Source organism: Pristiophorus japonicus, chromosome 3 (genome assembly GCF_044704955.1).
Source record: "Pristiophorus japonicus isolate sPriJap1 chromosome 3, sPriJap1.hap1, whole genome shotgun sequence".
Taxonomy (NCBI): Eukaryota; Metazoa; Chordata; class Chondrichthyes; family Pristiophoridae; genus Pristiophorus; species Pristiophorus japonicus.
This window is the reverse complement of record NC_091979.1, coordinates 97,258,955-97,280,060: the sequence shown is the minus strand read 5'-3', so window position 1 is coordinate 97,280,060 and position 21,106 is coordinate 97,258,955. Positions and strand designations below refer to the sequence as shown.

The 21,106-nt window shown below is 44.9% G+C and overlaps 1 protein-coding gene across 1 annotated transcript in view; it reads right to left on the bottom strand.

Annotated features, from left to right (window-relative positions):
- Positions 1 to 3,427: 3,427 nt before the first annotated feature.
- LOC139254225 (TGF-beta receptor type-1-like) overlaps positions 3,428 to 21,106 on the bottom strand; it is a 101,826-nt gene continuing 84,147 nt past the window's right edge. The window contains exon 11 of the mRNA XM_070873656.1: positions 3,428 to 3,641. Within this exon, the coding sequence (XP_070729757.1) occupies positions 3,428 to 3,641 (214 nt within the window). The remainder of the gene's footprint in view (positions 3,642 to 21,106) is intronic.

Below are 21,106 nucleotides of genomic sequence, written 5' to 3'. Positions count from 1 at the left end.
GGATTCTGTAATCCCATCCTCGTCACCACTGTAAAGTCCTGTCCCCTCAGTACAGATTCACACGAGGCATGTAGTGAAATCAAGGTCCCTCTGGACCTGCACCTTTATTTCACAGCTCTGGAATGCTGCACTTGCCTGAGACCTGTCCTTATATACCTGTCTCTTGCAAGTGCACCCCTGGTGGTAAGGTATGCTGGTGGTTACAGGTCATATCTTATTACAGTCATGTATAGCATGTTAGGATACAGTTATATATAATAATGTAAGATACATGACACTTTTCCTGTGGCCGAAGGCGGCACTGGAGGTGGTGTTGGATCTCGTTGTCGATGCCTGCTCTTGTTGATAGGAGGCTCCCGAGATCGGGGAATTGGTCCTGTGTTCAGGGCTGTGCCGTGGATCTTGATGACTGGGGGGCAGTGCTGTGTGGTGAGGACAGGCTGGTGGAGGACCTTTGTCTTATCGATGTTTAGCATAAGGCCTCAGGTGGCCTTGACTGCGTTGAAGAATCCTCGCACATCATGGTTGTCGACCAGCTGCTGTATCTCCTGTGCTTTCTCCATCCACCATCTGTTTTTTGTTGGACCTCAGCCTTGAGCTGTTTGTAATGTTGCTTTGCTGCTCCCACGTTGGATTGTTATTTAGAGCTCAGAAATGTTCTGCGCTTGTGATCTATTAGCTCTTGGATCTCCTGATCATTCTCATCAAACCAGTCCTGGTGTTTCCTGGTTGAGTAACTGAGTTTCTCTTTGCAGGCACCGGTTATGGAGGCCTGGAGGGCAGACCAAGCCCTGTGGGCATTCTGCGTCTGGGGGTCGTCAAGGCACGCCAGGTTAGCTGTGAGGCGCTGGTTGTATAGGGCTCTCTTAGCTGGGTCCTTAAGTGCTCCGGCATTGACTATTGTGCGGCACTGCTTCTGCTGCCCCCTCCGCTTTAGGGCATGAGGGTAATCTGTGTATGGAGGCGGAAGATGTGGGTATGGTTCTTAATGAATATTTTACATCTGTTTTCACAAAAGAGAGGGGCGGTGCAGACACTGCTATCGAGGAGGAGGAGTGTGAAATATTAGATGAAATAAATATACTGAGAGAGGAGATATTATGGGGTTTAGCAGCTTTGAAAGTGGATAAGTCCCCAGGCCCGGATGAAATGTATCCCAGGCTGTTCAGCGAAGCAAAAGAGGAAATAGCAGAATCTTTGACCATTATTTTCCAATCCTCTCTGGCTTCAGGTGTGGTGCTGGAGGACTGGAGGACTGCTAATGTGGTATCTTTGTTTAAGAAGGGAGAAAGGGATAGACTGAGTAATTACAGGCCAGTCAGCCTAACCTCAGTTGTGTGAAAATTATTGGAAAAAATCCTGAAGGACAGGATAAATCTACATTTAGAAAGACATGGGTTAATCGGGGACAGTCAGCATGGATTTGTTAAGGGAAGGTCGTGTCTGACTAACTTGATTGAATTTTTTGAGGAGGTAACCAGGAGGATCAATGAGGGCAGTTCGTATGATGTAGTGTATATGGATTTTAGCAAAGCTTTCGATAAGGTCCCACATGACAGATTGGTCATGAAAGTAAAAGCCCATGGGATCCAGGGCAAAGTGGCAAGTTGGCTCCGAGGCAGGAAGCAAAGGGTAATGGTTGGTGGGTGTTTTTGTGACTGGAAGGATGTTTCCAGTGGGGTTCCGCTTTTTGTGGTATGTATCAATGATCTAGACTTGAATATAGGGTACATGATTAAGAAGTTTGCAGATAATACAAAAATAGGCTGTGTGGTTGATAATGAAGAAGAAAGCTGTGGACTGCAGGAAGATATCAATCGACTGGTCAGGTGGGTAGAACAGTGGCAAATGGAATTTAATTTGGAGAAGTGTGAGGTAATGCATTTGGGGAGGGCTATCAAGGAAAGGGAATACACATTAAATGGTAGGACATTGAGAAGTGTAGAGGAACAAATGGACCTTGGAGTGCATGACCATAGATCCCTGAAGGTAGCAGGCCAGGTGGATAAGGTGGGTAAGAAGGCATATGGAATTGCTTGCCTTTATTAGCTGAGGCATAGATTACAAGAGCAGGGGGGGGTTATGCTTGAACTGTATAAAACATTGATTAGGCCACAACTGGAGTACTGCATGCAGTTCTGGTCACCGCATTACAGGAAGGATGTGATTGCATTGGAGGGGGTACAGAGGTGATTTATGAGGATGTTGTCGGGAGTGAACAATCTTAACTATGAGGACAGATTGGATAGGCTGGATTTATTTTCCTTGGAACAGAGGAGGCTGAGGGGAGACCTCATTGAGGTGTATCAATTTATGGGGGCTGAGATATAGTGGATAGAAAGGGCCTATTTCTTTTAACAGAGGGGTCAACAACCAGGGGGCATAAATTTAAAGTAATTGGTAGAAGGATTAGAGGAGATTTGAGTGGAAATTTCCTCGCGCAGAGGGTTGTGAGAGTCTGGAACTCACTGCCTGAAAGGGTGCTAGAGGCAGAAATCCTCACCGCATTTAAAAAGTACTTGGATATGCACTTGAAGTGCTGTAACCTGCAGGGCTATGGACCTAGAGCTGGAAAGTGGGATTAGGCTGGATAGCCTCTTGTTGGCCGGCATGACACGATCGGCCGAAATGGCCTCCTTCCATGCTATAAACTTCTATGATTCTATGATTCTGATATTTGAACAACAGCCGGTCTGTGCAACTCTCAGGATTTTCCAAACCCCTCTGCCACACTATTTACAGCGCATACATGAACATCACATCCACGCCTTAAATTGAATTCTTCAATAACCACTTACAATTACTTATTGTAGCTGTAATAGGACCTGCAACTTTAAACCGTTACCATTGTGTTGGGCAAAATACGCAAATTGCCCGGACCAAATTTGCAGCCCATTATCTGACACCATTTCTTCGGGCAGGCCATGGCATGCAAAAATGTCCCATAATTCATTCAATGTACGCTCTGTAGACGTAGATGACCCCATATGACATACCTTCAGCCATTTCGAATGGCTATCGATTAGCTCAATATGTATTGTATCTCTCAAAAATCAATATGCATTCTTTAGAATGGTCTCATTGGCTAAGCCCATGTTTGCAGCAGATCTTTTGGTGGCTTGGTCCTGCAGTCTTGACAGATAGTACACTTACTTACTAATACTTCTAAGTCTTTATCCAACCCAGGCCAATAAACAAAACTTCGGGCTACCACTTTCATGCCTATGATGCTAGTATGTTCGCTGTGAAATTCCATCATGACTTTGGCCCGTAGTGCACTGGGAATTACTAGTGCACTGGCTCTCGTATCGGACTGTTCAGCCATCAAAGAACTCACTTTGGGAATGGAAGCAAGTCTTCCTCGATTCCGAGGGACTGCCTATGACTACTCTCAGGCCCCATTTTAGACATCCCTGCTCACGATAATTCATGCCGAGTATGATAAAAGGGCTTTATCCGCTTTATCATCTAAATGCGTCTGATCTTCAGAACACCCTCGCAGGGTGTGCTCAGAGGCCCGCTGTAACATGGCATCTTTCTGTCTGTGCTCTTCAATAACAGAGGCGGTGACCGGAAAGTCTTCATCAACGACATCTAGAGTGAAGATTGACTGTTCGCGGCCAATTTCAGAATCTTCATATCTTCATGAGGCAACCTTGAAATGGTATCCGCCCCTGCATTCTGCTTCGATGTGCGATACTCGATTTTGTAATCATACTGGAGACAATAAAATAACCCATTTTTGCATCCTAGAAGCCGCCATAGATGGAATTGCCGCCTTTGGGCCTAGGATAGCCAGTAACAGTTTGTGATCGGTTACTAGCATGAATTGTACCCCCAAATAAAACTGGTGAAACTTTTTAATACCAAATATAATTACCAAAGCCTCTTTCTCAATCTGTGCATAAATTTGTTCACATTTGTTGAGCGAACATGATGCAAAGGCAACCAGTTTTTCTTGCCCATCATTCCGTGATTTCAGGAGTCCGAGGAGCAGGAGGGCTGGAGGTCGGCAAGGAGTTCACTTCCGCCGAGGATCTCACAGCCCTCTTCCGGGCCAGTATGTGGTTGGCTGTTTGATTGGTAAGTATCTCTCTCTTTTTCTTTTTAATTAGATAAGTTTAATTAGAGGGATGGTAAGGGAGCTCAGTCCTGTAGGGTGCATGTCCTGCGGCATATGGGAAGTCCTGGACGCATTACGCGGCCTAGACAACCATGTGAGCAGGAGGTGTCTCCAGCTTGAACTACTCGAGCTCCACGTTTCAGAGCTTGAGCGGCAGCTGAAGTCAATATGGTGAATCCGCGAGGCCGAGAGCTACGTGGATAGCACATTTCAGGAGGTGGTCACCCCGCAGCTTAAAAGCGTGCAGGTAGAGGGGAAGTGGGTGACCACCAGATGGAGTGAGATCATTAGACAGCTAGTGCAGGAGATCCCCCAAGTCCATCTCACTTTCTAGCCCATATTCTCTTGAGTACCGGTGAAGGCGATGGTGCCGCTGGGGAGTGCAGCCAGAGCCAAGTCCAAGGCACCATGGGTGGCTCAGCTGCACAGGGGGGAGGGACAAAGAATAAAAGAGCTATAGTAACAGGGATTCAATAGTTAGGGGAACAGAGAGGCATTTCTGCGGCCGTAGATGGGACTCCAGATTGGTATGCTGCCAGGGTCAAGGATGTCACAGAGCGGACGCAGAGCATTCTAGGGGGAGAGGGTAAACAGCGAGAGGGTGTGGTCCATATCGGGACCAATGACATAGGTAAAAAGAGGGATGAGGTTCTGCAGACAGAATTTGAGGAGCTCGGAGGAAAATTAAAGGGTAGGAACTCAAAAGACAGTAATCTCTGGGTTACTACTGGTGCCACGTGCTAATGAGTACAAGAATGGAAGGATAGAGAGGATGAACGTGTGGCTGGAGAGTTGGTGTAGGAGGGAGGGTTTTAAATTCCTGAGGCATTGGGACCGCTTCTGGGGGAAATGCGACCTGTACAAATTGGACGAGTTGGCACCTGAACAGAGCCAGGACCAATATCCTCGCGGGGAGTTTTGCTAGTGCTGTTGGGGCAGTTTAAACTAGCTTGGCAGGGGGATGGGAACCTGAGACCAAATTCAATAGGGAAGGAAGTAAAGCAGAAATTGGATAGCAAGAATGTAGAAAGTGAATCTGTAAGACAGAGGAAACAAGGGTTAGTAAGCAGTAATCAAGGAAGTCTTCCTGTGCTAAATGGTATATACTTTAATGCAAGGAGTATGGCGAATAGGATAAGCTAAAAGCACAGGTAGACACTTGGGAGTATGACATTATAGTCATTACAGAGATATGGCTGAAAGAGGGGCAGGTTTGGCAACTGAATATTCCTGGTTACAGGATTTTTAGACAAGAAAAAGAGGGGAGTAAAAAGAGGGGAGTAAAAAGAGGGGGTCGTGGTATTGATTAAAGAAACTATTACAGCTGTGAGGAGGGATGATATGTTAGAGGGATCATCAAATGAGGCCATATGGGTCGAATTGAAAAAAAAAGGGCGATCACACTGTTGCGAGTGTATTATAGACCCCCAAACAGTGGGAGAGAGATCGAAGAGCAAATATGTAGGCAAATTTCTGTGAAGTCCAAAAACCATAGGGCAATAATAGTAGTGGATTTTAACTATCCCAATATTGATTGGGACAAATATAGTGTGAAGGGTATAGAGGGTGCGGAATTCTTAAAATGCATTCAAGAGAACTTTTTTAGGCAGTATGTAACAAGCCCAACACAAGAGGGGGCGGTTTTGGATTTGGTTTTAGGGAATGAAGCTGGGCAGGTTGACGGGGTATTAGTGGGAGAGTACTTGGATGCCAGTGACCATCATTCAGTTAGATTCAAGATAGTAATGGATAAGGACAAGGATAGACTAGGAATAAAAGTCCCAAATTTAGGAAGCGCTAACTTTGCCAAGTTGAGAAATGATTCGGCCACAGTGGACTGGAAACAGCTACTTGTAGGTAAATCAGTGTCAGAACAGTGGGAGACATTCAAGGAGGCGATCCGGAGGGCTCAGACCAAACATGTGCCCTTAAAGAAAAAGGGTGGGAATAACAATTATAGAGCCCCCTGGATGTCTAGGGACTTACAGGAGAGGATAAAGAAAAAAAAAAAAGAGAAGCTTATGTCATATACCGACAGCTAAATACTGTAGAATCTTTGGAGGAATATAGAAAGTTCAGAGGTAAAATTAAAAAGGATATTAGGAGAGAGAGCATGAAAAATTCTTGGCAAGTAAAATTAAGGAAAACCCAAAGATGTTCTTTAAATATATTAAGAGTAAGACGATAACTAAAAAGCGGGTAGGACCTATTAGAAACCATGAGGGTAATCTCGGTGTGGAGGTGTAGATACTGGATTCTTTTCCCTTCAATCTGTTTCAGCGAATTCACTGACACACGAACACTTTTAGTCTTAGCAACATAAGACCTTTATTAGAGATTCTCCGGCCGGGACCTGTTAAGATAAAGGGAACACCCTCGATTTGAGCCTGTCCACCTCTCTCTTGACAAGTTCCGTAACAGTACAAAAGCTCAATATTTATACATTGTTACAGCAGAACATATTTGAGTGACACTCAGTTTATACAATCATTGGTCAACTTCCCCCATAGCATACCCAATTGCAGGCTAACAACTCTCCAAATAGGGCGAGCTCCAGGGATGTGTTTATAGTTTCGATTTACATAGCATTTCCCTATTTTATGGCTGGTTATAGCAGCCCCTCGTCTGACTCGTGCCTGACTTTGCTTTTTCGCGTAACTCGTGTTTGACCACAACTCTGAGTAACCCCTTTTTGTGTCGACATTGCAAATATCTCAGCTTGACATTTTCTTTTAGCTATCTTCCCATGATCCTTTTCAACTGACACATTCACAACTCTTCTATTCACATTCTCATTCCCCCCTTTTATTATTCCATGATAACCCTGGTGATTATTCCAGGAGTATCGCATTCAGCCGTTCGCATTCTTGTTTCTCATACTCTTCTTGATCCTCGAGTAAACTTTTAGTCTGTTGAACCAGATTCCGGGAGCTCGTGACTGTAAGAGTTTGCTCCAATTTTGCCATCATTACTTTACAACAGACATTAAAGCAACCAATAATCAGACAACAGGTAACTGTTATCATAACGAGAATAACTGCTCCATGCATTAAATAAGATCCCCAGGATCCTCCAAATAACCAATCCAACCAACTATTTCCTTTCTTTGGGCCCTGCCTAAACTCATCCAGCTGCTTTTTTTATGGCATCAATGGCTTGGGTGATATTGTATGATTCATCCGTGACATGTGTTATACATTTGTCCCCTATAATTGTGCACATTCCTCCTTGTTGGGCCAGCTGATAATCCACGGCATAGCGGGTTTGCTGCGTATACAATCTTAGTTCAGACAGTTCTCTGTTGATGTCATCCAGTCCCTTAGACGTGCTATTTCCCAAAATGGTCAATCCGCAAATAAGGTAGTTCCTATTTTTGGCACTAATTACCCCTGCCAATCCACCCTACAGATAGGGCCCCGAGGAATCCATAGCCGAGTGATGATCCCAGCATGATAGGATCCTCCCAATCGGCACAGAACTCCTTGCTGATGGCCCATGTTACTATCCTTCTCTGGGAATGCCCCCTTTTATATTCGCCCGTTTGTCCCTCACAGGGTGCATCCGAGGTATCCGCCGTATATAAATCGCGGGGAGTCCACCCAGGGGTAGCCACGAACAGGGCCTCTACTGATTGGGCTAGTGGGTAACACACAGTTCGATTGCCATGCAATCGGGTATGGGTCTGCTAAAATAAGTTATCCTGTAGCCCTTCTAGTTCTGCTAGGATAGCACAAGATAGCACAATTATACCTGCTAGCTTACACATGCTTAAATAATTTTAGACGATACTACACATTAGTTAACAATAAGATAAGGATAGATCAGAAAACAGCTAAGACTGCTTGTTCCTTTCTCCTGCCATGTTCTTGGCGTTTTTCTTCCTGCCCCAAGGATGTGGTTTATTCAGCTATGGAGGAGAGGAAGTCTGGAACAGAAACAAGGGTTAGGACGACCAGTGAGATAGGCTCATTATGAAGTAATAAGTTTACAGTGGTGCAGGTGAACCCAGGCACTTCTCCCTTCAACCTTAGCTGCGGTGGGGGTAGTGAGTAACACCTGAAAAGGCCCCTCCCATTGTGGCTCTAGTCCCTTTCGAATCCATTTCTTATTCAGGACATACTTCCCTGGTGCCACGAGGGACGATTCGGGTAAAACTGGGAGGTCAAGATGAGCCTCTCGAACCTGGTTGTGAGCTAGTCGCAGAGCCTGAGTCAGAGAAAGAACATAGTTGGTCATCAGTCGAGCTGGGATACCATATCTAGGAATAATTTCCCTCATTAACACCTTAACAACAGTTTGAGCCTTATTGTCCAGGGTAGGGTAGGCTTCAATCCATCTGCTAAACACATCTACTATTACTAACACATATTTGTAACACTGAACTTTTTGCAACTCAATGTAGTCCAACTGCAATGTCTCAAAGGGACCTTCTGGTAGGGGCGTCTTACCCCAATCACAGGGGACTCCCTTCCCTGGATTATGTTGCTGGCAAACCAGGCAATGGCTACTGATGTTCTGGGCGAGCGCCTGGAGTCTAGGGTGCCAACAAGTAGCCAAAAGTGTGTCACTCGTGGTCCTTGCTCCACAATGAGTAGCAAAATGCATACATTCAATAACCCATAGAGCCAACTCGTCAGACATGCAAGTCTGTTCTGCGGGAGTGGTCCAGAGTTTAGAAACATTGTCATAAGTACATCCATAATCTTTCCACAACAGTTTATCTTTTTCAGGAGCGTCCTCCTGTGCTTTAATGACATCTTGGATGGTTGGCATTGGTTTTTCCGAGGCTAACTTATCCTTGGCAGGATTTTTAGTTTGACTCATCATTCTAGGCACCACCATTTGTTGTCCGCAAGAGGCCTGTTTAGCCTTTCTGTCAGCACAGCGGTTTCCTATGTCAACCGGAGACTTTCCGGTGGTGTGGGCGGTACACTTGACAATGGCAATGCGCTTGGGGAGCATGAGGGCTTGCAACAAATCAGATACTAGTTGCCTATGGGATATCTCATTCCCCTGTGAGGTTAGGAATCCCCTATTTTTCCATAATTGTCCGAAATCATGGGCTACCCCAAAGGCATACCTAGAGTCGGTATAGATATTGACTTTGAGGTCTTTGGCCAAGATACAGGCTCGGGTGAGGGCGAATAGTTCAGCTTGTTGGGCGGTATAGGCGGTTTCAAAGGCGGCAGATTCCAAGACCTGATTTTCCTGGTTTACTATGGCGTATCCTGAGATTCGTGCACTTTCTGGATTAATAGAAGAACTTCCGTCAACATACATAATACAGTCTGGGTCTTCCATTGGTACGTCAACTAAATCTTCCCTGACCGATGAGGCCTCTTGAATTAAAGATAAACAATCATGACTGGGTTCTTCCTCATCTTGGGGTGGCTCAGTAAGAAAACAGGCCGGATTAATGGCAGTACAGTGCTGAAAGGTCAGCTTAGGATTATTCAGTAGGTAGATCTCATATCTGCTTTGCCTGGCCATGGTAAGGTGTCGAGTCTGCAGTTGGCTCAGGAGGACAGCTACGGAGTGAGAGGTGTTAAGACAACGGTAGCACAGTCTTTCAGGATTGTACAATACAGTTGAAAGGGCCGGTCATAGAGGGGCTGGCCCAAAGCCGGAGCTTGCAGCAGGGCTGGCTTTAGTTCCTTAAAGGCTTGGACGTCTGCGGTTTTTATTTCAAAGCTGCCTTCCTTATTTGTATACGGGGTGAGGTGCTTAGTCATCAGGGCAACATTAGGGATCCAGGATCTGCAGTAATTGATCATCCCCAACCACTGTCGCATTTGTTTAGCCGTGCTAGGGACTGGAAACTGGCAAATTGGTTCGTCATCCGGGGAGGTTCTCTGTACAATCAAGCTACGTAATCGGGAGACGGTTGGCCAAAGGGGTTGTTCTGGGAGAAGTTAGTGTAAGATCCCCGTTCTCTCCCCCCTTGCCCCCCTCCTCTTCCTCTTTCGTGCCGACGGGAGGGACATTCTCTACTCCAATGTCCTTCTTGCCCACAATTAAAGCATCCATCTCATCTTTCCCAGCCCCGACCTCTTCCCATATCAGGCCGGGGACAATAGGGCGGTCCGTAATTAGCAGGGCCCGGGCCATTTGGGTGTTTGGTATAACCGTATCCCTGTTTATCCACCCAACCCTGCACGCAAAACTACGGTTCCATCTGGTATCCCCTTGGGTCGGGTTTTGGTCCTTCCACCCGAGGCGGCTCTTCCTTTCTAGTCACGTATTCAGTCTTGACCCGGGTTGGGGGCGCACCTCCCCCCTCTCCTTTCTTTTCCTGCCAATAATATTTAACCGCCCTTTCCATCTGGGCTTTACTGTTATCTGCCCAATTCATATTATTTGTCCGGATAGCAATCGAATAGGGCAGGCACTGAAGTACGATAGCGCAGAATTGAGGTGAATTATCCCCTGCCCTGAAGGCATTATCTCCTGATTGACCTCCGTATATTTCAATAAATCTTCCCATGAATTCATCGGCAGTTTCTTCTCGTTTGGGTTTAGTTTCTAATATTGCTGACATACTGATGGGCTTCTGAAGGTTCTTGCTGAGAGCATTAAAGATAGCATTTAGGCGATCCTGGGCATTATTAGGGTGAGCAGTCACTAATGCATTATGGGTGGCTCGCCCCAAATTTTCTAAGAACCGGACATGTTCAGTCGGGCTCAGGGCCTGCTGCACTAAGGACCACAAGTCTTTTGATTCTGCATTATAAACTGAAATAGTAGTTCGAAGATGATCTATAAACTTGACAGGTTATTTTTTTCGATCTGGTATGGTAGCCAGAAGGGCCATAATTTCGTTCGGTTTCCAGGGCACATAGACATCTATGGTGGGGTGGTTTGCAGCTTGTTGTACATCAGGGTTTGACATTGGTCAGACTGGGAATTGGTGTCGGGGCTTTGGGATGGGGGTGTCAATCTTGGAAAGCATTTCTAGGTCGGAGGATGGTTCGGAGCTGTCTGACTGCTCGGCACCTCCGCGTCTCGATCGGCGGGAGTGTCTGCTATGCTGTTCACAACTGGGACTGGTAGTTTGACTCGAGGATTTACGGGACTGTCTGTGATGTCGAGATATAGTTCTGCCCTTCCGAGTGTGAGATCTAGTCCTTTCAGCTATATTGCCTGTGAACTGGGGATCTGAATCGCTATCAGAGGATGAGGAGTTCGTTTGGGCTTGTCGCTTCGTTGGTGTGGGGTTACATTTATCTTTAACTCCTCTCGCCGGAGTATAAGGTGGAGGGGGATGGGAAGGAGGCTGTGACAAAGGGTCAGAGGCTGCAGGAGGCGCCGTTGGGCGCGGCTGTATCCATTCATCAATTTCATCATCAGCCTCGGTCAACGCAAAGCCAACCATTCGACTACGTAGTCTATCGATACCCTTCTCAGAGGTCCCAGGGGAACTCTTAGTACGTTTCTCGTGCGCGCACTCTAAGACGTCTACAGTTTTAACATGTCCTCCTTCTGTCAAGGAGAATCCTAGTTTAGTGGCATTTTCCCGCCAGCTTGACAGAAGGGATTCATCTTTCAGCTTTTGACAGTACTGTCTCCATTTGGCTATTAAATCCTTTTTTAACCACCGGGACCATATATTTTTTTTTTTTACTCAACAAACCTATCCTTTGTGCATTTCCTGGCTCCGTAACTTATCATCCGAATATACGTAATTCAATAAGGTTCACACTCTTAAACTTCCCACATACAGGACAACACTATGAAGGGTTAAAAAAAACTTTCACTGTTTGAAAAAGTGGGTGGAGCTAAAACAAACCACAACTCCCCCGTTTCCTACACAAGCTTCCTTATCCACAGTAAAAATCATACAAGCATTTCTCATTTAAAACAGACGTTCACAAGAGTCTCTCTTCTTTCCTATTAATTTTTGGATCCATGACCTTTCAGGGAATTCGTAGTTTTATCTAAATTACCCATCCTCATGTTGCCGCACATTGGATCAGGGTCCTAATTAGTCCTAATTGTCCCCACGTCGCCCCGTGGTGGTTTCAGTTATCTTACCCAGAGCCTAGGCGGACCAAGTGATATACAAGATCGACGTCACACCTGACTTGGACACTTATTTCCTAAGTTTAGAAAGTGTTCGCCAGATTGACCTGGATCTCGTTCAGACACCACCTGAGAACCAGCGAGTGGATAAACTTTCCTCAGACTTTTGAAACCGGAGGAAACTGGAGCAGTATTGAAATTATACTTACTCTAGTGGCCATTTTCCTCTCGTCTCGTCCAAGGCTAGTCTGGCTCTTAATTCGCAAGTTTTCAGCAGTTGTCCATTGAGATCCCACTTCTGACACCAAATGTAGATATTGGATTCTTTTCCCTTCAATCTGTTTCAGCGAATTCACTGACACACGAACACTTTTAGTCTTAGCAACATAAGACCTTTATTAGAGATTCTCCAGCCGGGATCTGTTAAGATAAAGGGAACACCCTCGATTTGAGCCTGTCCACCTCTCTCTTGACAAGTTCCGTAACAGTACAAAAGCTCAATATTTATACATTGTTACAGCAGAACATATTTGAGTGACACTCAGTTTATACAATCATTGGTCGACTTCCCCCATAGCATACCCAATTGCAGGCTAACAACTCTCCAAATAGGGCGGGCTCCAGGGATGTGTTTATAGTTTCGATTTACATACCATTTCCCTATTTTATGGCTGGTTATAGCAGCCCCGCGTCTGACTCATGCCTGACTTTGCTTTTTCGCGTAACTCGTGTTTGACCACAACTCTGAGTAACCACTTTTTGTGTCGACATTGCAAATATCTCAGCTTGACATTTTCTTTTAGCTATCTTCCCATGATCCTTTTCAACTGACACATTCACAACTCTTCTATTCACATTCTCAGAGGCAGAAGATGTTGGTATTGTTCTTAATGAATAATTTACATCTGTTTTCACAAAAGAAAGGGGCAATGCAGATACTGCTATCAAGGAGGAGTGTGAAATTCTGAATGAAATAAACAGTGAGAGAGGAGGTACTAAGGGATTTAGCAGCTTTGAAAGTAGATAAGTCACCAGGTCTGGATGAAATGCATCCCAGGCTGTTGAGCGAAGTAAAAGAGGAAATAGCAGAGGCCTTGACCATCATTGTATTTGGACATGGTGCCAGAGGATTGGAGGACTGGAGGACTGCTAATGTGGTAGCCTTGTTTAAAAAGGGAGAAAGGGATAGGCCGAGTAATTACAGGCCTGTCAGCCTAACCTCAGCGGTCGGAAAAAATCCTGAAAGACAGGATAAATCTACATTTAGAAAGGCAAGGATTAATTAGGGAGAGTCAGCACAGATTTGTTAAGGGAAGATTGTGTTTGACTAACCTTATTGAATTTTTCGAGGAGGTAACCAGGAGGGTCAATAAGGTAGTGCTCATGATGTAGTGTATATGAACTTTAGCAAAGCTCTTGATAAGGTCCCACGTGGTAGACTGGTCACGAAGGTTAAAGCCCATGGGATCCAGGGCAAAATGACAAGTTGGATCCAAAATTGGCTTAGAGATAGGAATCAAAGAGTAATGGTTGATGGATGTTTTGATGACTGGAAGGATATGTCCAGTGGGGTTCCACAGGGCTCAGTATTGGGTCCCTTGCTTTTTGTGGTATAAATCAATGAACTAGATTTGGATTATAGCGAGTATGATTAAGAAGTTTGCAGATGACACTAAAATTGGCTGTGTGGTTGATAATGAAGAGGAAAGTCATGGACTGTAGGAGGATATCAATCTACTGGTCAGGTGGGCAGAACAGTGGCAAATGGAATTTAATTCGGAGAAGTATGAGGTAATAAACTTGGGAAGGGCTCATAAGGAAAGGGTATACACATTAAACGGTAGGCCGCTTAGAAGTGTAGATGAACAAAGGGACCTTGGCGTACTTGTCCACAGATCCCTGAAAGTAGTAGGCCAGGTGGATAAGGTGGTTAAGAAAGCATATGGAATGCTTGCCTTTATTGGCCAAGGCTTAGAATATAAGAGTAGGGAGGTTATGCTTAAATTGTATAATACTCTGGTTAGACCACAGCTGGAACACTGCATGCAGTTCTGGTCACCGTATTATAGGAAGGACGTGATTGCACTAGAGAGGGTGCAGAGGAGATTTACTAGGATACTGCCTCATAATGGAGAATCTTAGCTATGAGGACAGATTGGATAGGTTGGGTTTGTTCTCATTGGAACAGAGGAGGCTGAGAGGAGACGTCTCAAATTCTAAGGGGCCTGAATAAAGAGGACAGCAAGGGTCTATTTCCCTTGGTGGAGGGGTCAATTACGAGAGGGCATAGTTTTACGATGGTTGGTGGAAGGTTCAGAGGGAATTTGAGAGGAAGGTTCTTCACGCAGAGGATTGTGGGGGTCTGGAGCTCACTGCCTGGAAGGTTTGTGGATGGAGAAACCCTCACCACAGTTAAAGGGTGCTTGGATGGGAACTTGAAGTGCCGTGATCTGCAGGGTTATGGACCTCGAGCTGGTAAGTGGGATTAGACTGGATAATTTCTTGTTGGCTGGTGCATATACGATGGTGAGTACTTCAGGGAATCTAATACGGCCAGAGTTGTCTCCTGGACTAATTTTGATCACCTGGATAGATCGGGGAGGAATTTTTCCAGATTTTTTCCCCAATTGGCCTGGGTTTTTATCTGTTTTTTTGCCTCTCCCAGGAGATCGCATGGCTCTAGTTGGGGGTGGAGTGTAGAATGTTGCTGTGCAAGGGGTGTCACAGTTGTGTGGGGCGGACTGGTTGGGTCGGATGCTCTTTACCTTTCTGCCATTGTTCATTGTTTTTTATGTAACCTTCAGGGCTGCTGATCGAGGGCCGTGTGGCTCTTTGTTGGACGGCGTAGACACGATGAGCCGAAATGGCCTCCATCTGCGCTGTACATTTCTATAACATTTCTGATCACTGCTCCTGCACCATACCCAGAGGCATCACATGCTAGTCTTAGTTCACGAGTCAGATTATAATGGACGAGAAGAGCACTACTGCTCAAGCATCGCTTGCATGTGTCGTATGCATTCTGTTCGTCTTTGTCCTATATCCAACACAGCCCTTTCTTTAATAAATCATGGAGCAGTGTGAGCACCGTTGCTAGTCCAGGAAGACGAGGAGCATAATAATGTACCATGCCTAAAATGGATCATAATTCAGCAATGTTTTTCGGTTCCGGAGCCATCATGCTGGCTTGCACGTTCTCTTTAGCTGGTTGGAGACCATTTTCATAAACCCACAATCCTAGATAAACTACCTCACTGTATGAATGCACATTTACTCCTCTTCAGCTTCAGATTATGGTCATTGAACCATCTGAATACTTCTTCTAGGATTTCCAGGTTTTCCCTCTCTGTGCTGGTGGCTATCAACACATCATCATGATTGCATAAACAGTGATTCATTCCCTGCAAGATCTGATTCATGGTAGCCTGAAATATCTTTGGCGAGGACTTGATATCATAGGGCAACTTAGTGTATGAATATAAACCTGTGTGTGCTGACTGTCAGATAGTGCTAACTATCCTTGTCAATGTTGAGTTGAGCATAGGCGTGGGAGAGATCCAGTTTTGAGAAGATTTTGGCGACTGCCAGTTCTGCTTACAGGTCCTGTGATGTCAGTAAAGGGTACTGTTCATCATCAACTGTTCGATTCAGGATAATTTTATAATTCCCACAGAGCCATACCATTTTGTTTGCCTTTAGAGCCACAACTAAACGGGGTGGCCCAGTCACTTCTACCAGTCTTCACTAAAACTCAATTTTTCTCCAACTTGTCAAGCTCTCGTTCAATCTGTGATTTTAATGCATATGGTACCGGCCTTAGTCTACAAAAAATAGGCTTGACATCTAACCTAATCCGAATATGTGCATTGTATCCCTTGATGCCCTCGTATGAGTCCGCAAACATATTAGCATATTTCTCCAACAGAGTATCTAGCCGAGACTTAACTATTTCTGTACTACAGATGCTGTACCAATCCAAATGAATCCAATCTAAGCAAAACTTTGCCCATAAGTGTTGACCGATTGACATATTTTGCTATAATAAGTAGGGGTAAAATCCCGCCCTCACCGGGTCCGTATGGAATACAGGAATACGTACAGACCCGGCGAGGCCTCGCAAAAGCCGGTTTTCGACGCACAATGCTCATGCACCGAAAACCAGTTTTTCTGATCGATCAAGATTTCACTTGACAGATCCTCCGCATCACCGAAGGAAGGACATTCGCACGGGTAAGCATATAAGAACATAAGAAAGAGGAGCAGGAGTAGGCCATTTGGCCCCTCGAGCCTGCTCCGCCATTCAATAAATCATGGCTGATCTGATCTTGGGCTCAGCTCCACTTCCCCGCCCGCTCCCCATCACCCTTCACTCCGTTTATCTCCACCTTAAATATATTCAATGATCCAGCCTCTACAGCTCTCTGGGGCAGAGAATTCCATAGATTTACAATTCTCAGAGAAGAAACTCCATCTCATTTCAGTTTTAAATGGGCGGCCCCTCATTCTGAAACTATGCCCCCTAGTTCTAGATTCCCCCACAAGGGGAAACATCCTCTCTGCATCTACCTTATCGAGACCCCTCAGTATCTTATATGTTTCAGTAAGATCACCTAAACTCCAACGAGCAGAGGCCCAACCTACTCAATCTTTCTTCATAAGTCAACCCCTTCATCTCAGGAATCAACTTAGTGAACCTTCTCTGAACTGCCTCCAATGCAAGTATAGCCCCTCCTTAAATAAGGAGACCAAAACTGTCCGCAGTACTCTAGGTGTGGCCTCACCAATACCCTGCACAGCTGTAGCAGAACTTCTCTGCTTTTATACTCCATCCCCCTTGCACTAAAGGCCAACATTCCATTTGCCTTCCTGATTACTTGCTGTACCTGCATACTAACTTTGTGTGTTTCATGCACAAGGGCCTCCAGGTTCCTCTGTACTACAGCACTTTGCAATTTTTCTCCATTTAAATTATAATTTGCTTTTCTATTTTTTTCACCAAAGTGGATAACCTCACATTTTCTGACATTATATTTCATCCGCCAAATTAGCCTGTCTATATCCCTTTGCAGATTGTGTGTGTCCTCATCACAATTTGCTTTCCCACCCATCTTTGTTACATCAATAAACTTGGCTACATTACACTGGGTCCCTTCTTCCAAGTCATTAATATAGGTTATAAATACTTGAGGCCCTTGGTTTAATGTCTCATTAGAAATAGGCGGTCTTAGTTATACTGCAGGTATATGGTTGAAAGCTGATTTCAGGACAAAAATATGACACCAAGGTTGTGGACAGTCTGGTTCAGCCTTAGACAGGAGTTGGGGAGAAGGATGAAGTCAGTGGCTGGGGAACAGAGTTTGTGGCTGGTACTGAAAACAATGGCTTCTGTAATGCATTTGCTTCATGGGTTCTTTACTTAAGAATTCATAGCAACACATTACTATTAAGAACTAGTTGGTTTATTAGCAAAGGTTTATCACATTACACATTACCAATTCATCCACCAGGCTCACAAGCACCAGCCTCATTGTGGATCCCCTGAACCCAACTGGCTGGGGTTTTATTGAGTCTTGTGAACATCATGAGACTGGCCTTATAAGCCATTCCCAACTCAACAGCTCTACAACTATTTTGTTGTAAACAGAAAATCAATTAGATCAAGTGCTCCCTTTAAAGGGGGGGCATTCCAAACATTTTCAAACAAGTGTCCCATTTTTTTTTAGGGCACTAAAAAACACATATTTTACAAGTACCCCATGGCTAAAGGGGGAGGGGGCACTAAAACCCGGCACAATAAACCAATTAAACTTTAAATAGATAAAATCAAATTAAAATTTGGTTGCCGGGGTTGATGATGCACTCCAGTCCCTCCAGCGCCCACCTCTCATCAACAGCTCAACAAATCTGTGAGCATACTCACAGGTGCATACATTACACCTACGCTTGAGTTTCCGTGATCTTTTGCGCTGGTTCAGCCAATTTCACCCTTGCGTTGATAAAACTAGTGTAAATTAGTGGAAACTCTACCCAATTATGTTCACTCATGGAATCAATTTTGTTTCACCCACTGCCCTATCGAATCAAGTTACATGTTTGCCTTAGTCCATATCTAAAATAGCTCTGGCTTGCTCTTTAAATTCACATATGCAAATAGATGCTCATTCCAATAAACACCCTAAAAGATTTGTTTAAATTACATATTTTGTTTATTTGAAGCTACAGTATGTGCTTGATTAAAAGGGCCATCAGGAACAGGTAAGAACAGCTTGGCCTGAGAAAACAGGTTCAAGATAACTAATTGATTGCTGGATGATACATCATATAGGATACCTGTGATATTAAAAACATTACAATAGAAACACTAAGATTTATAATTTGGCCCAAACTTTTGTGCACATATTTTCCCAATCTCAGCAGCCATCACAAGATGTTCCAGCTGACAATTCTTTAAGAGAGGCACAAAATTAGACTGGGGATTTGTTTCGAACCACTCATGCACACAGTCTTGTGGCTTTATGATAAAATGGTAAAGGCAAGATGTGTGAGGTTGCTTTGTTGTCGAGGAAATGTTAGTAGGGGGAAAAAAAATTGATATACATTATGAGCTCAATTTTCCCCAATGTCGTTTTATTGCGTATATCACGAGTTATGCCCGTTTTTTTTTTGGGCCACACTACACCAAAAAAATAATTTGAAAGTTTCCCTGTTTTAATTTTTTTTTAATTGGCGCTTGTTCTTTAGCTTTGGGGATGTGGAACCTAATGTCTGCACCGAAAAGACGATGCCCCCCCCCCCCTCTCCTTCTGTGCACGCACGAAAAAAAAATGATGTTTTTGACATGACTGCTATGGGTGCGCATGTCCAGTACACCTCCCGGTCTGCATTCGGCCATTTTTAAAGGAACCAGTTGTGTGTGAGAACTGTGAGAACTTTAATTCTCAGTGGAAAAATTGGAGCTACAACATGTAATGCAGCTCAAGGACCAAGAAATTCTCACGAGGAAGACACTAGTTACTGTGATTGAGGGCAGATGGCATGAGCTGGTCACCAGCAGAGGTCACATAAAATTTTCACCAAAAGAAATGAAGAAAAGCTGGAACCAACTGGCACAAGATTACTGTGCAATGGTGACCATCCAGAAGTCTGGAGGCCAGTGCAAAAAGTGGCAGGACCTTGATCTAGTAGTTAGCGCAAGTAATATTTTCATTTATTCACTGGAATTGCAATTGTAAATGTAGCCATCTGTTTTTTCCACCAAGCAGAATGACACCCTCTCTAAGTTATATTTTCATTTTTTCAGCAGAAGGTGGCACACAACAAAGAGAGAACTCGAACAGGAGGGGGCCCGGCAAATCTGCACCCACTGACACACTTGGAAGACAGGGTCGCTGCTTTGATGGGTCCTGCCTGGAGAAAAGCAATCACTGCACAAGCTGGGCCCACACTCGAGGGTGAGGGCAAGTCCTGCAAATTCCACAGTCTGGCTTTGCTAAATGTTAAGTACTGCACGGGCTAGCCATACTTCGGTTCATGGGGATGTCTCCATCAGCTACGCTTCGGGTGATGCAATGTGTTATCATTCATCGTGCTCCTTCAAGTGAGCCTGCTACCTGCGCTGTGTGCGCCTACTCATGCCACCCTGCCTCCTCCTCCATTGCTAACCATTTGTCTGTTCTGTTATATTTTGCAAAACTTGAGGCCAACCCTGACGAGGCTGAAGCCAATGTAGAAGATGATTCATATGCAGACGAGCCTGAAGAGAACATCTTTCAATCCCACTTTCCAGACCAAGAGCATGAGGGTGAGGGGCAGGGGCAGGGGGAAGATGAAGCCCCCACCATTGTGTTTACTCTGGTGGTGGTCTGGTGCCGCCCATTGAGGTGCCAGCCACTTTCCTGAATGATACGAGTGTTGAGACATTTCATGGTTTCACAGTCCAAGGCTACAGGTCCCAGTGGGATACAGCGAGCCACACTCAGGGTGAGGAGGGAAGGAGAGCTCGCCAGCACTCTCCTGTGGTGCAGGATGTAACAGATGTGGTTCAGATGATGGCAATGAGTGCGGAGAGCATTGACCTTACACGATCACTCCTGGACACCATCAGTGGGGTGGGTGAAGTAGTATCGGAACTGTCGGGAGAAGTAACAACGCTCACGAGAAATGGGAACACTCTCCGGGCACATGAGGGAGGGAATGTTGCAGGTAGTTCAGACACTGTCGGGGCACATGAAGGAGGGAATGTCGGAGTTAGCTGCTGCAATAAGGGAACACGCTCAGACCTTGTGGCCACTGATGGAATCAACTGCCACTCCCACTCCAATCCCTAGACCAGCCTCTGAAGAGACCCAAGCCGGGCCTTCCATATTACCACCTGCCAAGCACCCCCATCCAAGAAGTGCACATTACCAGAGATGCTCGAAAGAATAAGCTTGGTACCAACCTGAGAAATGCTGCGCCACTGGCTGCGGGCAGGGGTGGAGTCACCAAGACCAAGCGCAGCAGGCAGTCTTAGAATAAGGTGGCGGAGAGATGGGTGCAGCCTTTCTTTGCTGTTATTGTTATTATTATTGTTGTTATTGTGGTAGCTGTTCTCAACTTGAAAGTTTTTTGTAAGTTATGTAAATTTACAAGTTTAAAAGTTTGTAAGTGATCTTAATTGAAAACTTTAAAGTTTAATACAAGAATATTTTTATTGAAGTTAAGTTAAGTTCAAACAAGTGTTAAACTTTTGAATAAAATATACTTTAATTTATAACTGAATCATTTCCCATTATTTGTTCCATTAACACAACACATTATGGAACAGGTCAAAACCATAACCCTAACCCTAAAAACATGGTCCATTTGGAATAGTTGCCACTGAGCCTTCAGGCAGCAAAGCGTTCACGGATAAGCTGCTGGTGCAAGGCGCTCCAGCAATCGTTAAAGGGGCACGACAACCTGCCCTCCTCCAGGTTCAGGTAG